Source organism: Pteropus vampyrus, unplaced genomic scaffold, assembly GCF_000151845.1.
Source record: "Pteropus vampyrus isolate Shadow unplaced genomic scaffold, Pvam_2.0 Scaffold239, whole genome shotgun sequence".
Taxonomy (NCBI): Eukaryota; Metazoa; Chordata; class Mammalia; order Chiroptera; family Pteropodidae; genus Pteropus; species Pteropus vampyrus.
In genome coordinates this window covers 705,899-716,148 of record NW_011889020.1, presented here as the reverse complement: position 1 = coordinate 716,148, position 10,250 = coordinate 705,899, and the positions used below count along the sequence as shown (strand labels likewise).

The 10,250-nt window shown below is 68.4% G+C and overlaps 1 protein-coding gene across 1 annotated transcript in view; it reads right to left on the bottom strand.

Annotated features, from left to right (window-relative positions):
• The window catches only part of COL20A1 (collagen type XX alpha 1 chain), a 22,955-nt gene that overhangs the window by 5,995 nt on the left and 6,710 nt on the right, over window positions 1–10,250 (bottom strand). The window contains exons 7-28 of the mRNA XM_023519900.1: window positions 9,681–10,032; window positions 8,995–9,159; window positions 8,570–8,739; window positions 8,109–8,238; window positions 7,178–7,323; window positions 6,976–7,099; window positions 6,665–6,804; window positions 6,158–6,287; window positions 5,614–5,756; window positions 5,341–5,473; window positions 4,801–4,943; window positions 4,496–4,625; window positions 3,972–4,010; window positions 3,635–3,773; window positions 3,238–3,380; window positions 3,023–3,132; window positions 2,459–2,617; window positions 2,277–2,354; window positions 1,798–1,884; window positions 1,220–1,273; window positions 697–792; window positions 269–607 (exon numbers count right to left, since the gene is read on the bottom strand). Coding sequence (XP_023375668.1) covers window positions 269–607; window positions 697–792; window positions 1,220–1,273; window positions 1,798–1,884; window positions 2,277–2,354; window positions 2,459–2,617; window positions 3,023–3,132; window positions 3,238–3,380; window positions 3,635–3,773; window positions 3,972–4,010; window positions 4,496–4,625; window positions 4,801–4,943; window positions 5,341–5,473; window positions 5,614–5,756; window positions 6,158–6,287; window positions 6,665–6,804; window positions 6,976–7,099; window positions 7,178–7,323; window positions 8,109–8,238; window positions 8,570–8,739; window positions 8,995–9,159; window positions 9,681–10,032 — 3,150 coding nt within the window. The remainder of the gene's footprint in view (window positions 1–268; window positions 608–696; window positions 793–1,219; window positions 1,274–1,797; window positions 1,885–2,276; window positions 2,355–2,458; window positions 2,618–3,022; window positions 3,133–3,237; window positions 3,381–3,634; window positions 3,774–3,971; window positions 4,011–4,495; window positions 4,626–4,800; window positions 4,944–5,340; window positions 5,474–5,613; window positions 5,757–6,157; window positions 6,288–6,664; window positions 6,805–6,975; window positions 7,100–7,177; window positions 7,324–8,108; window positions 8,239–8,569; window positions 8,740–8,994; window positions 9,160–9,680; window positions 10,033–10,250) is intronic.

Below are 10,250 nucleotides of genomic sequence, written 5' to 3'. Positions count from 1 at the left end.
CCTCCCAGGTCACCTCGTGGGGGTGGCTGCGCTCCGTTCAGCCCCCAGGAGGGTGGGGGGTGCGGGGGGTGCCTACCCTGGGGCCCGGGGGTCCAGGTAAGCCAGCAGCACCCTCCAGGCCTCTCATTCCCTGAGGACAGAGGAAGGGCACGCTGGGGTCGGCGTCCGCACCCCTACACGCCCCTCCCTCAGTGGTCCACACCTGTGAGGGGTACCGCCTGTGCCTCGCTCTGAGAGCAGATGACGCCGACCAAGCTCAGGGCCTGACCCGCCAGGTGCGAGCCGACACCCCATCCCCCCAGCCGGGCCACAGGTGGGGCAGCGGGGGCTGGAGCGGCGTAGGGGCAGAGGAAGGAAGCCCACCCCCACCTTCCATCCCAAGACCCTCTCCCGTGGGGTCCCCTTTCACCTTTGGTCCCTGGAGGCCGACCCTCCCAGGGGTGCCCTGAAAGAGAACAGAGGCGCTGGCCAGGTGCGGCCGAGCCTGACCTGGAGCGGGAGGCCCTGCCCCAAGGCCCCCGCCCTGTGCCTGGCCGCGGTCGGACCCCGCTACCTGCAGGCCTGGGAGTCCATGGTCCCCCTTCTGTCCTTTGACCCCTGGCGGACCCTGGAGCGGAAGTGTAGACAGGGCAGCAGGGCGGGCGGAGAGGGGCCAAGGGCAGGGGACCGGGGTGGGGGGGTGGGGCCAAGACTTACCATGGGTCCCTGGACGGTTCGGCCCTGGGTCCCTGGTGACCCCTGCTGACCTCCAGGGCCCTCGGGTCCCATCTGTCCGGGCGGCCCAGGCTCTCCCTGGAGACCCAGGCAAGGGAGGGGTCAGAGGGCCCACGGCCGCTCCTGCAGCCCTTCCGGGTCCTGCCCCCGGTCCCGTCAGCCTGTGGTGCCCAGACCCGGGCCCGCAGAGGCGTCTTCAACCCCGCCGCCCACCCCAGACCACTTCTCCTGGCACAGAGCAGGTGGACGAGAAAGCCAGGACCCCAGACCCGACATCGCCCGACCGTCTCTCGAGCCTCCAGGGGACAGAAGGCACAGCGCTATTTAAACCGTGACTGCAGGGGAAAAAGCTTTCAAAGATCCTTCGTGAACTTGGCACATCTGCTGCCCAGAGCGGCCGTTACTCAGGGCTCCCAAGGTGGGTGGCGGGGCGCTGGCCCCTCACGGGGAAGGCATCTCACTCCCCCGGCTCTGGGGAATGTGCCGGGGGCCACCCACAACTTACCCTGGGCCCTGGGAAGCCCTGCTGTCCTGGGGCGCCGCCTCTCCCTGGTAGGCCCTGCGGGGGGCACAGGCAGGGCTGAGCCCAGCACAGCCCACCTGAGGCCGGCCTGCCTTAGCACGGCCCTGGGCTCCAGTCCCCGCCTTCAGCTGGAGAAGGGGTGGGGGCTTCCGAGAGGGCAGCCCAGCTCCCCTCCCCTCCCACAGCGCTGGCTGAGGTGCAGACCAGACCGGGGTCGGGTGGCCTCTCCCCGGTGAGGTCTGTGCTCTGAGCTAGTGCTCAGGGACCCTCGTCCCCGGGCCCTTGGAGCCTCCCCTGGTGGGGGCAGAGAGGGTGCCTAGAGCAGGGAAGATGGACATGCTGGGCCCCGCGCCAGAGCGGGAGTGGGCGCCAGGAGGGATGTCCGAGGCAGTGAGGACAGGGCACACGTGAAGTGCAAGCCGGGTGTGTGGCAGGCCTGGGGACAGCTGCCGGGCCTGCTCACATCCAGGGGGCATGGGAGGGGCTGCCCTCACCTGCCTGTGGCAGCAAGATGTGGCCAGGAGCCCCTGGTCACCCCAGGGAGGGGCTGCTGGACTCACCGGAGGGCCTTGGGGCCCCGGGGGCCCGGGGGTCTGTGTGGGGCAGGTGCAGGCGGAAGGCGGGGCAGGGCAGGCCTCTCCGTCCATCTGGAAGGACGAGACACCTCTCGTTAAGCGGGCCCTCCTTGGGCTCTTGTCTGACCCCGGAGTTCAGGGTGGCCACGGACGCCTTGGTCCAGGGAACTTTCAAGCCCCACCCTAGGAGGCTGGGGGAGGGTGAGGACAGGCACAGGCCCCAGCACGTTCAAACCAGCGTGGGGACACGGGGGGGTTCACAGGAAGTGGAGTGGCCCCCGAGTGCTCGGCCGCAGCCTCTCTGCAGCTGGGGTCTTCCCAGCCACACTAACCTGCCTTGTCCCCAAGGCCTCCGAGATGTTCCCAGAGGCCACCTCAAGCCTGCCCTGATCTCCCAGCATCACGACCTGGAAGGCCCGTCGACCCCAGACCGTGTGACCCTGGGTGGGCACTGACCCACCTACCAGTGCAGGGAGCTCACAGCACCTGTCCTCCTCCGCCCAGGTGTCACTGCAGATGATCTGCAGCATCTGCAGCTGCAGCTACAAAGCATGGAGGGAGCGCGGTCAGCCACGTAGGGCCTGAAGGGGGCCAGGCGTGCGTCCCACGGTCCCCTGCGGCCAGGCGGGACAAAGCCAAGGCTCACCGCCGCCGAGCTGCTCCGCGGGCCCCGGGCCTTGGCCAGCCTCCCCAGCGTGACGAAGCCAGTGGCAGGTGGGCTGCCAGCCTCACCGATGGGCCTCTCGGCCACCTTCCGGCAGTCCACATAGAGCCGGACCTTGGAATGGCCCACGGCCACATGCACCTGTGAGACACCGCGGAGGTTCCCCCCAGCCCTGGCCCGGTGGGGGACGTGTGTCCATCACCCGGGCCTGACCTCAAGCCTCGTGGGAACCCCTCTGGGCCTCAGTTTCCCCCATATGTGAACCACGTGACACCAGTACGGTGAGACCAGAGAGCAGAGCTGAATGCTCCCACCCCAGCTTGAGCCGGGACATCCGGGCAGAGGGGACCTCAGGAGCGGAGGCCAGGGGACGCTCGGGGAAAGTCCTCGCATTCTGCGGGACCCACGGCGACGGGCCACCTGCGGTGGGGAGGCAGGCGGGCAAGTCCTGCAGCACCGTGGGGGTCTGTTCAGAAGTTGGGGAGCAGGGCAGGGACTTGGGCAGAGGGAGACGCAGGTCTGGGTCTTTCCGGAACCTTCTAGGACCTTATGGAAGCTCCCGTAGAATATCCTCCTCACTTCGGGCAGGTCAAAGGTCACCTCCTGCAAGGCCACCCTAGGGTGGTGGCTGAAGTAGGTCAGCGACCTCCTGCTGGCTGGGGGAGCCGAGGGAGGGCGGCGTGAGGCCCGGGTGGGGCGGCGGCAGGCTCAGCACCCACAGCCAGCGAGGCCTCGAGGGGCAGCCTGGGCTCCCAACTGACCGTCCAGCAGGACCCCCAGGACGGGCTGGAAGTCCTCGGCCGTCATCTGCCACAGCGCGAAGGCCTCGCGGGGCGTCTCGGGGAGCAGGCGCAGGAGGAAGACCACCGTGTGCTCCGTGGGGAGAGCGGCCAGGTGGATGTCGCTGTGGGGCAGGTGGGGCCACCGCGGTCTGAGGGAGGCGGGCCACAGGGGCACGGCCCTCCCCCGAGCACAGACCGGGGCCAGCGGGGCCAGGCTGAGGCTCCTCCCGCCTTGTCCTCACCAACGACAGGCCGTGATGGACAGTGCTCCCCGCAGGCAGGTGGGGACAGGCGGGTGGGGCTCCGAGGCCACCCAACCACAGCCAGGGTCACGACAGCGTGGCGCCCCCGTCGGGCCCTCCCCCTGCCCTCCCACCTGGCCCGGCGCGTCAGCTGAGCGTCCTTGAAGAGTGTGAAGGTCATGGCCGGGCCCCAGGCTGAGGGCTCCATGGCGACACCGCGGATGGAGGCGTACTCCTTCTGTGCCAGGCCAAAGGCCGCCATCAGGTCAAAGCCTGGATGGGACAGACGGGGTTGGGGGGCGGTGAGGGAGGGACGGCCGAGGCAAAGGGGGAGAGAGCCAGGTGTCGAGTGGGGGCGGAGAGCGGGAGAAAGCTAGGGGCCGCCCGAGGCCAAGAGCTTAGGGCAAGGACGGGGACACAGGGACGGGGACACAGGGACAGGGACACAGAGATGGGGACACAGGGACCCACCTGCGAGGGAGCCGTTCGGGTGGAGGGCCGGGCAGGCTGCTGAGAGGCGACAGGGGGTCGGGGTCAGGTGCAGGGCCTCCTGGGCAGCGGTCCTACCCTGCGGTCTGAAGACGGGCTGGAGCCTTGCTGGACGCACCCTTTGGAGGTCCGCAGTCCTGTGTCCCTGGCTCAGGGGCCAGGGAGGGACGGCAGTGGTGTCTCTAGGAGACGGTGCCACTGAGTGCTGTGCCCTGAGAGGTGCTGGCCCCCCCGCTGAGCGCCCAGCGGCAGGGCCAGGGAAATGCCCACGCGGGCAACACGGGACAGACCGGGGCCTGGCGGTGCGGGCGTGTCCCCCCGCCGGCGCGTGGCAGGCGCTCGGAGGCGCCTGTGTGGGAGTGGAGGTAGACCTGGGACCCAGAGCCCCCGACGGGAAGGGCGCTGGGCCCGGCAGCTGTCCACCAAGTAGTGGCCCAGCCGGGTGGCCCCCCTGGGTCCCGGGCGTCTGGGGGCCTGGCTGAGGTCGGGGCCTCATGCTCACTCACCTGTCCAGCCTGTGGCCGACACCGCTACACTCTCCCCTGCCTCGTAGACTGCGGAGACCAGGACCCTGTACTTGGTGGCTGCCAGTAGGTCGAGGAGTGTCGCCTGGCTCCTGGGTCCCGGAATGGAGACCTGGGGAGGGACGGTCACCTGAGCCACCCTCCCGAGTGCCTCTGCTCGCTTAGGCACCTCGGCTTCCCATGGAAGAGCTGGCACCCTCAACCAACGGGGTGGGCCTTGTCCCCCACTGCCACCAGGACCCAGGGGCCCATGAGGAGCAGTGGCTCCCTGCTCCACTAAGACCCACCGATTTCTCAGGTCCCGAGCCCGAGGCCAGCACATAGGTGACCCGGTAGTAGAGGACATGGCCACTCGGAGGTGTCCAGCTGACCCGCAGGCTGTTGGGTGACTCGGAACCCAGGGCTAGGCCGGAGGGCGGGCTCCAGCGAACTGTGAGAACACCAGGACACAGAGACACGGGGGCTCACAGGGGGGGCTGAAGACAGCGGCACGCCCCCCACGGCCTCGACCCCACGCCCACACGCTCCCCGCATGCCCGCTCCACTCCGCCCCGCCGCGCCCCGTGCCCCGATCCCACCCTGCTGCCCTCACACAGAGTCCTCCCCAAGACCACCCTGAGCATCGTCACACCAGGTGGCCGGGACCCTTGGCCACCGCAGGAACCCCTGCCTGGAGGGTTCAGGGAGACCCCAAGAACCGAGCGGTCAGGCTAGAGGGTTGGGGACTTGGGGAATTGCCTGAGAGTTCGGGGACTGGGGCGCATGGAGCTGGGGGGCCCGGGGTCCCTCTGGGCTGCCCCCGCCCCACGCAGCTGCGGGCGACCTACGGGGGGTGTAGCGGAGGGACACGGGCTCGCTGCGGGCCCCGTCCCCGTAGTAGGCCAGGATGGTGATCTCGTACTCCGAGCGCCTCCCCAGGCCAGGCAGGACGGCCGCGCCCAGGTTCCCCGGCACGGAGATCTGCGGAGACGGGGCCCAGGTGAGCACGCACCGGGCGGCACTCGCAGGCCACCGGCAGGCAGGTGTCCCCACGAGGCAGCAGCAGGGCGTGAGCCCCCGGGAACTAGGTGTGGGAAGGGGGTCCTCTCCCCACCCAGCACCTCATGGGCCTTCCCGTCCCCCAGGGGCAGCCACTTGATCTGGTAGACGAGCACGCCAGAGGCCGCCGCCGCCGCCCACTCCAGCCGGACCTTGTCCCCAGGGAGCTCTGTCACTGACAGCTGGCTCGGGCTGGGGACTTTCCCTGGAAGACAGGAGAGGGAGACTGAGGCTCGGGTGGCTGGGTCGGGGGTGGGACCCTGAGGAGTGCCCCCCGGGTGCCCTTAAGGAGGCTTTGCTGGCGTGGGTCACACTGGGGGCAGAGGGAGCTCGTCTCCATGCAGCAGCTGTTCCTGCACGGGCCCCTTTCCCAGGATGCACCTGCTTCCTGGAGGTGGCCCCGCCTCCTGTCTGCTTGACAGCAGAGGCCCCCATGTCACACCCACGTGGGCCTTGTGCCCCACGTCGCACCTGTCCAGTACCTGTCCCCACCTGGCTCAGGGATGCACCGGGTAGACGCCTCAGTGTGTGTTGATGTGAAGCGTCCATGGGAGCAGAGGGACACAGCGCAGCCTGGAGACCCCACCTCAACCACTGCCCACTCACGTGTGGTCAGGCGGCCAGTCATCCTGGAGGAGCGGCCCCCGGGGTGGAGGCAGGTGACGTGGACGGTGTACGTGGTGGAGGAGGCGAGGGGGCCCAGGATGGCCGAGGTGGCGTTCCCAGGAGCCTCCATCTGCAATGCCGGGACACAGGTCCTGGAGCCGACCCTGAGGCCAGGGAGCGGGCAGCCCCTGCCCGGATGGGGACCCGGGCCCAGGATCTGCTCGCCACAACCTCCCCCAGGGTGTACGGGGGGTGTGGGCCACCACGCTGGGGCGGGGTCTGCTGGGGCCTCGCCCCCGCACCCCTCAAACAGTCTCAGAGGGCGATCTGCCATCCACGGCGAAGCAACTCGGGCACCCTCATTTACATCCATCCCCTCCCACTCCCGCCAGACTGGGGTGCTTCCCCCACCCCACCCCAGACTGCGATCGCAGGGCTAGGAGGGGGCTCAGGGCACCAGCACCCATGTGGACACTCCAGGCCCCCTGGACACCGGCCTGCGCTCACCTGCCCCGAGTGGCCGCCCTCGCCGGACACATAGCTGACCCTGCATGGGCGCACTGGCCTCGGAGTGCCCTCCCAGAACACGCGAGCTGAGTCGTGGCTCACGTCTGAGAAGCCCAGGTGTTTGGGGGGGCCCGGGGGGCCTGCGGAGCACAGCAAGGACTCAGGGTCCAGCCACCCCGCCTTCCCGAACATGCAGCTGGGGCTGATGGGGCCACTGGGCGGGGTCTGGAGCCTTCTGCCCATGGAGGGCTTGGGGACCGCAGTGACAGCTCTGCCCCTGGTGGGTGGCGGCCTGCGGGGCGGACACTCACGGGTCTTGGCACGGATGCCCCGGGCCTCACTGGCCTCCGACCCTCGCAGGCTCTGCACCCAGACGCTGTAGTCCCTGCCCGGCTCCAGGCCGTCCAGCAGCACCTCTGGGAGCCCCACCCGCACCTGCAGGGGTGCACGTCAGTGCCTGCCCCCCGCACCCCATCCGCCTGCCCCGGCTGCCCCCACACTTCCACCTCGCACCTCCATGCCATCCTCCTCGCCCTTGGGGGAAGCAGGGGAGCACCGCACCAGGTACTGGGTGGCCCCGGCTGAGGGCTGCCAGGTGAGGCGGATGGTTCTGGGCGTCACTGTGGCGAGGGCGAGCCCCTGGGGTGGGGGCAGAGGTCCTGCAAGAGGGACACACACCAGAAATCACAGCAAAGACTGTAGTACAGAGGCATCTTCACTGGGGACACAGAAGCAGCACCACAGCCCCTGGGGGACACCCCACGCACAATTCTAAATTTGTCCCCAGACTTCACCCTGGCCACGCTTCTGGCCCCTAGCTCTGAGGAAACGCAGCCAGCCCGCAGTTTTCAGTTTAAGGGTCAGAGGCTGTGGCCTCCAGTGGGTGAAGGGCCCCATGAAGGAGCCAGACATGACAGGCCACAGACCACGTGGCGCCATCTACACGAAAGGTCCGGAAATCGCACATCCCTGGAGACAGGAGCGGATGAGGGGTTGCAGAGGCTGGGGGCAGGGGGGTTGGGTGACAGCTAAGGGGTGCAGGGCTTCTGTTCGGGGTGATGAAAATGTCCTAAAGGTGACTGTGGTGACAGGTGACAATTCTGTGATCACGCTGAAAACCACAGAACCGCACGCTGGACATGGCGAGTCGTGGGGCTCGCAGCTGTCCCCGGGGCTGTGGCCCAGCGGGGGGTGCTCCATCAATGTGTGAGCAGCGCCGGCAATGGTCCTAGTTGTGGTAGGGTGACACACATGATGTCGCTTGTGTTCGGAAGGGGATGCTGAGGGTCAGAGAGGTCCAATGACTCGGCCTTGGTTTCACAGCAAGTTGGGGCTGGTGCCCCCACCCGGGTTAAGACCTGTAACTGCCCGACGTACCACCCTGGCTGGTGCCGGGCTCCCAGGGGCACCCCCGGCCCTGAGCCCAGCCCGCTGCCCCACCCACCTGTGGTCACCAGGCCCCGCAAGCCCTCTCCGACCCCCGCCTCGTAGACGGGGGCCACGGACACCAGGTACTCCGTGCTGGAGGTCAGATTGTGCAGCTCCGCAGATGCGCTGGGCCCCTCCACCACCACCTGGAGCGCCAGGCAGATGGAGCGGGCGGGGTGGGCGTGGTGGGGCACAGGGAAACGCATCAGCTCCGGAGGGCTGGGGTCAGGCCTCGCTCCCCACGCAGCCCTGTCCCTGGCTCCAGAAGCAGAGCAGCTCCCAGCCACCGGCAATCATCAAAGGCGCGAGCACACGCACCAGCCGCATCCCGCCCCCTTGGCCACCCGGGTGTGCCCTGGGACTTGGGCCTCTGGCAGGGTCACCCCGCTCCGCTCTCTCCCCATGCTGACTCCATCACCGGTGGGCCTTTCCTCCAGCCCTGGCTTTGCACGGGGCAGGCAGAAGGCCGCCTCTCACCTCCCTGGGGGCACCACCCCTGGAAGGCCGCCACGTGACCAGGTACTTGAGGGGCAGCTGAGGGGCTGGAGTCCAGGACAGGCGGACACTGGAGGAGGTCACCTGGGTCAGGACCAGGCTGGTGGGAGCGGAGAGGGGGTCCAGGGCCGGGGCAGCTGCTGCTGGTGATACTGAGGGAGGAAAGGTGGACGGCCCACGGCCTCAGCTGGCAGCTGGCGTTAGCAGCTCCGCCTGCTCCCCCTGGCGGCCACATCCAGGAAGGACAGGTGTTCCTAGGTGGGGACTGCAGACCCCTCGGAGCCATGGGACTGGTTCGGGGAACTCCTTAGGGCTGAAAATCCCTGTCCCTCTGCCCAAAGCGTCGACAGGGACTGGCGGGCCGTGAGCATGGTCGACCCCACTCTACGTCACCACTGCCCGCTCACCTGGGCCCCTCCGTTGGCTCCTGCCCTGGACCTTCTGACAGATGAGGCGGCTGAGCAGGCCTGCCAGCATGCCGAGCTGGGGGAAGTCCGGCACGCTGTGGACAGTGACGTCCAGCGGCTGGGACGCCAGGAGCCTCAGCTCGGCCTCGTCAGCATTCTTCACGCCTGCCATGGGGCGCAGGGGTGAGGGGGTGCCTTGGCGCTGTTATTCCATCTTACAATAGGTCCACTGGGCCTTGCCTGAGTCACCCAGCGGGGTAGGGGGCGGTCTATCCCAAGCCACACAGCCTGGACCCCACGCCCCAGGATGGGGTCACCTGGCAGGACCCCGTGGGAAACGGCTGCCTGGGCACTGGGGGGAAGGAGGGGCCAGGCCCCCAAAGGCCCCTCACACGCCGTGCTATGCCCTGGGGGAAGGGGAGCTGGGGAGGGAGGTGTCCAGAGACGACGCTGCAAACTGGCCCATGCTCCAGGGAGCGACTTGTGTGGACACCCTCCGAGCACCCATGGGTGCTTGGGTCCTCGCTTGTGCACTGTCACCAGCTCCCAGAGCAGAGACTGGTCCTCCGTCTTCAGACTCGGGGCTGAGGCTCAGAGTCACCGTGAGACCTCCAGCCTGGGACACAGCCGGGTGCAAACTGCACCCCGTGCTGGGAGCCCCCCAGCGGTGGTCTGGGGCTGCTCACCCACAGCAAAGACGTCCACATCCAGGTCCTTGAGGACACGGCCAGCAGCATGGGCATCGTCCTGGGACTTGCCATCTGTCACTAGGATCACGACTTTGGCGGCCTCCGGACGGGGACCTGCTGCAGGCCTCAGGCTCTGTCGCAGCACGTGGGTCAGGGCCAGGCCTTGGGTGCGGTGAGAATGCAGCTCAGGTGGCCCCAGGTGACCCTCCCAGTGCCCGCCCCACCCACGACCACTCGGCCAGCCCGCTGGCCCCATGCTCAGTCCTGGACTGGGGTGTCCGGAGGGCAGGGACACCTCTGCCCCTCCCCTCCAAGGCACCACGCGCCCAGGAGACCCAGCAGTGAGGCCCTAGGATGCAGGGAACAGGGAGGGGACTGTGCCATGGGAGACACCCCCAGGGGGCTGCTCCCAGCAAGACCACTCCAAGTCCACTGGCCGCCCCTTCCAGCAGTTTCTGTCTATACTCGGAGCCACTCACTCTCAGTGACTGCAGACAGAAATCACAGTCTTGACAGAGAAATAAGGGTGATTTGCTGTTTGCAAAGGTGGGGACGGGGCTCAGCACT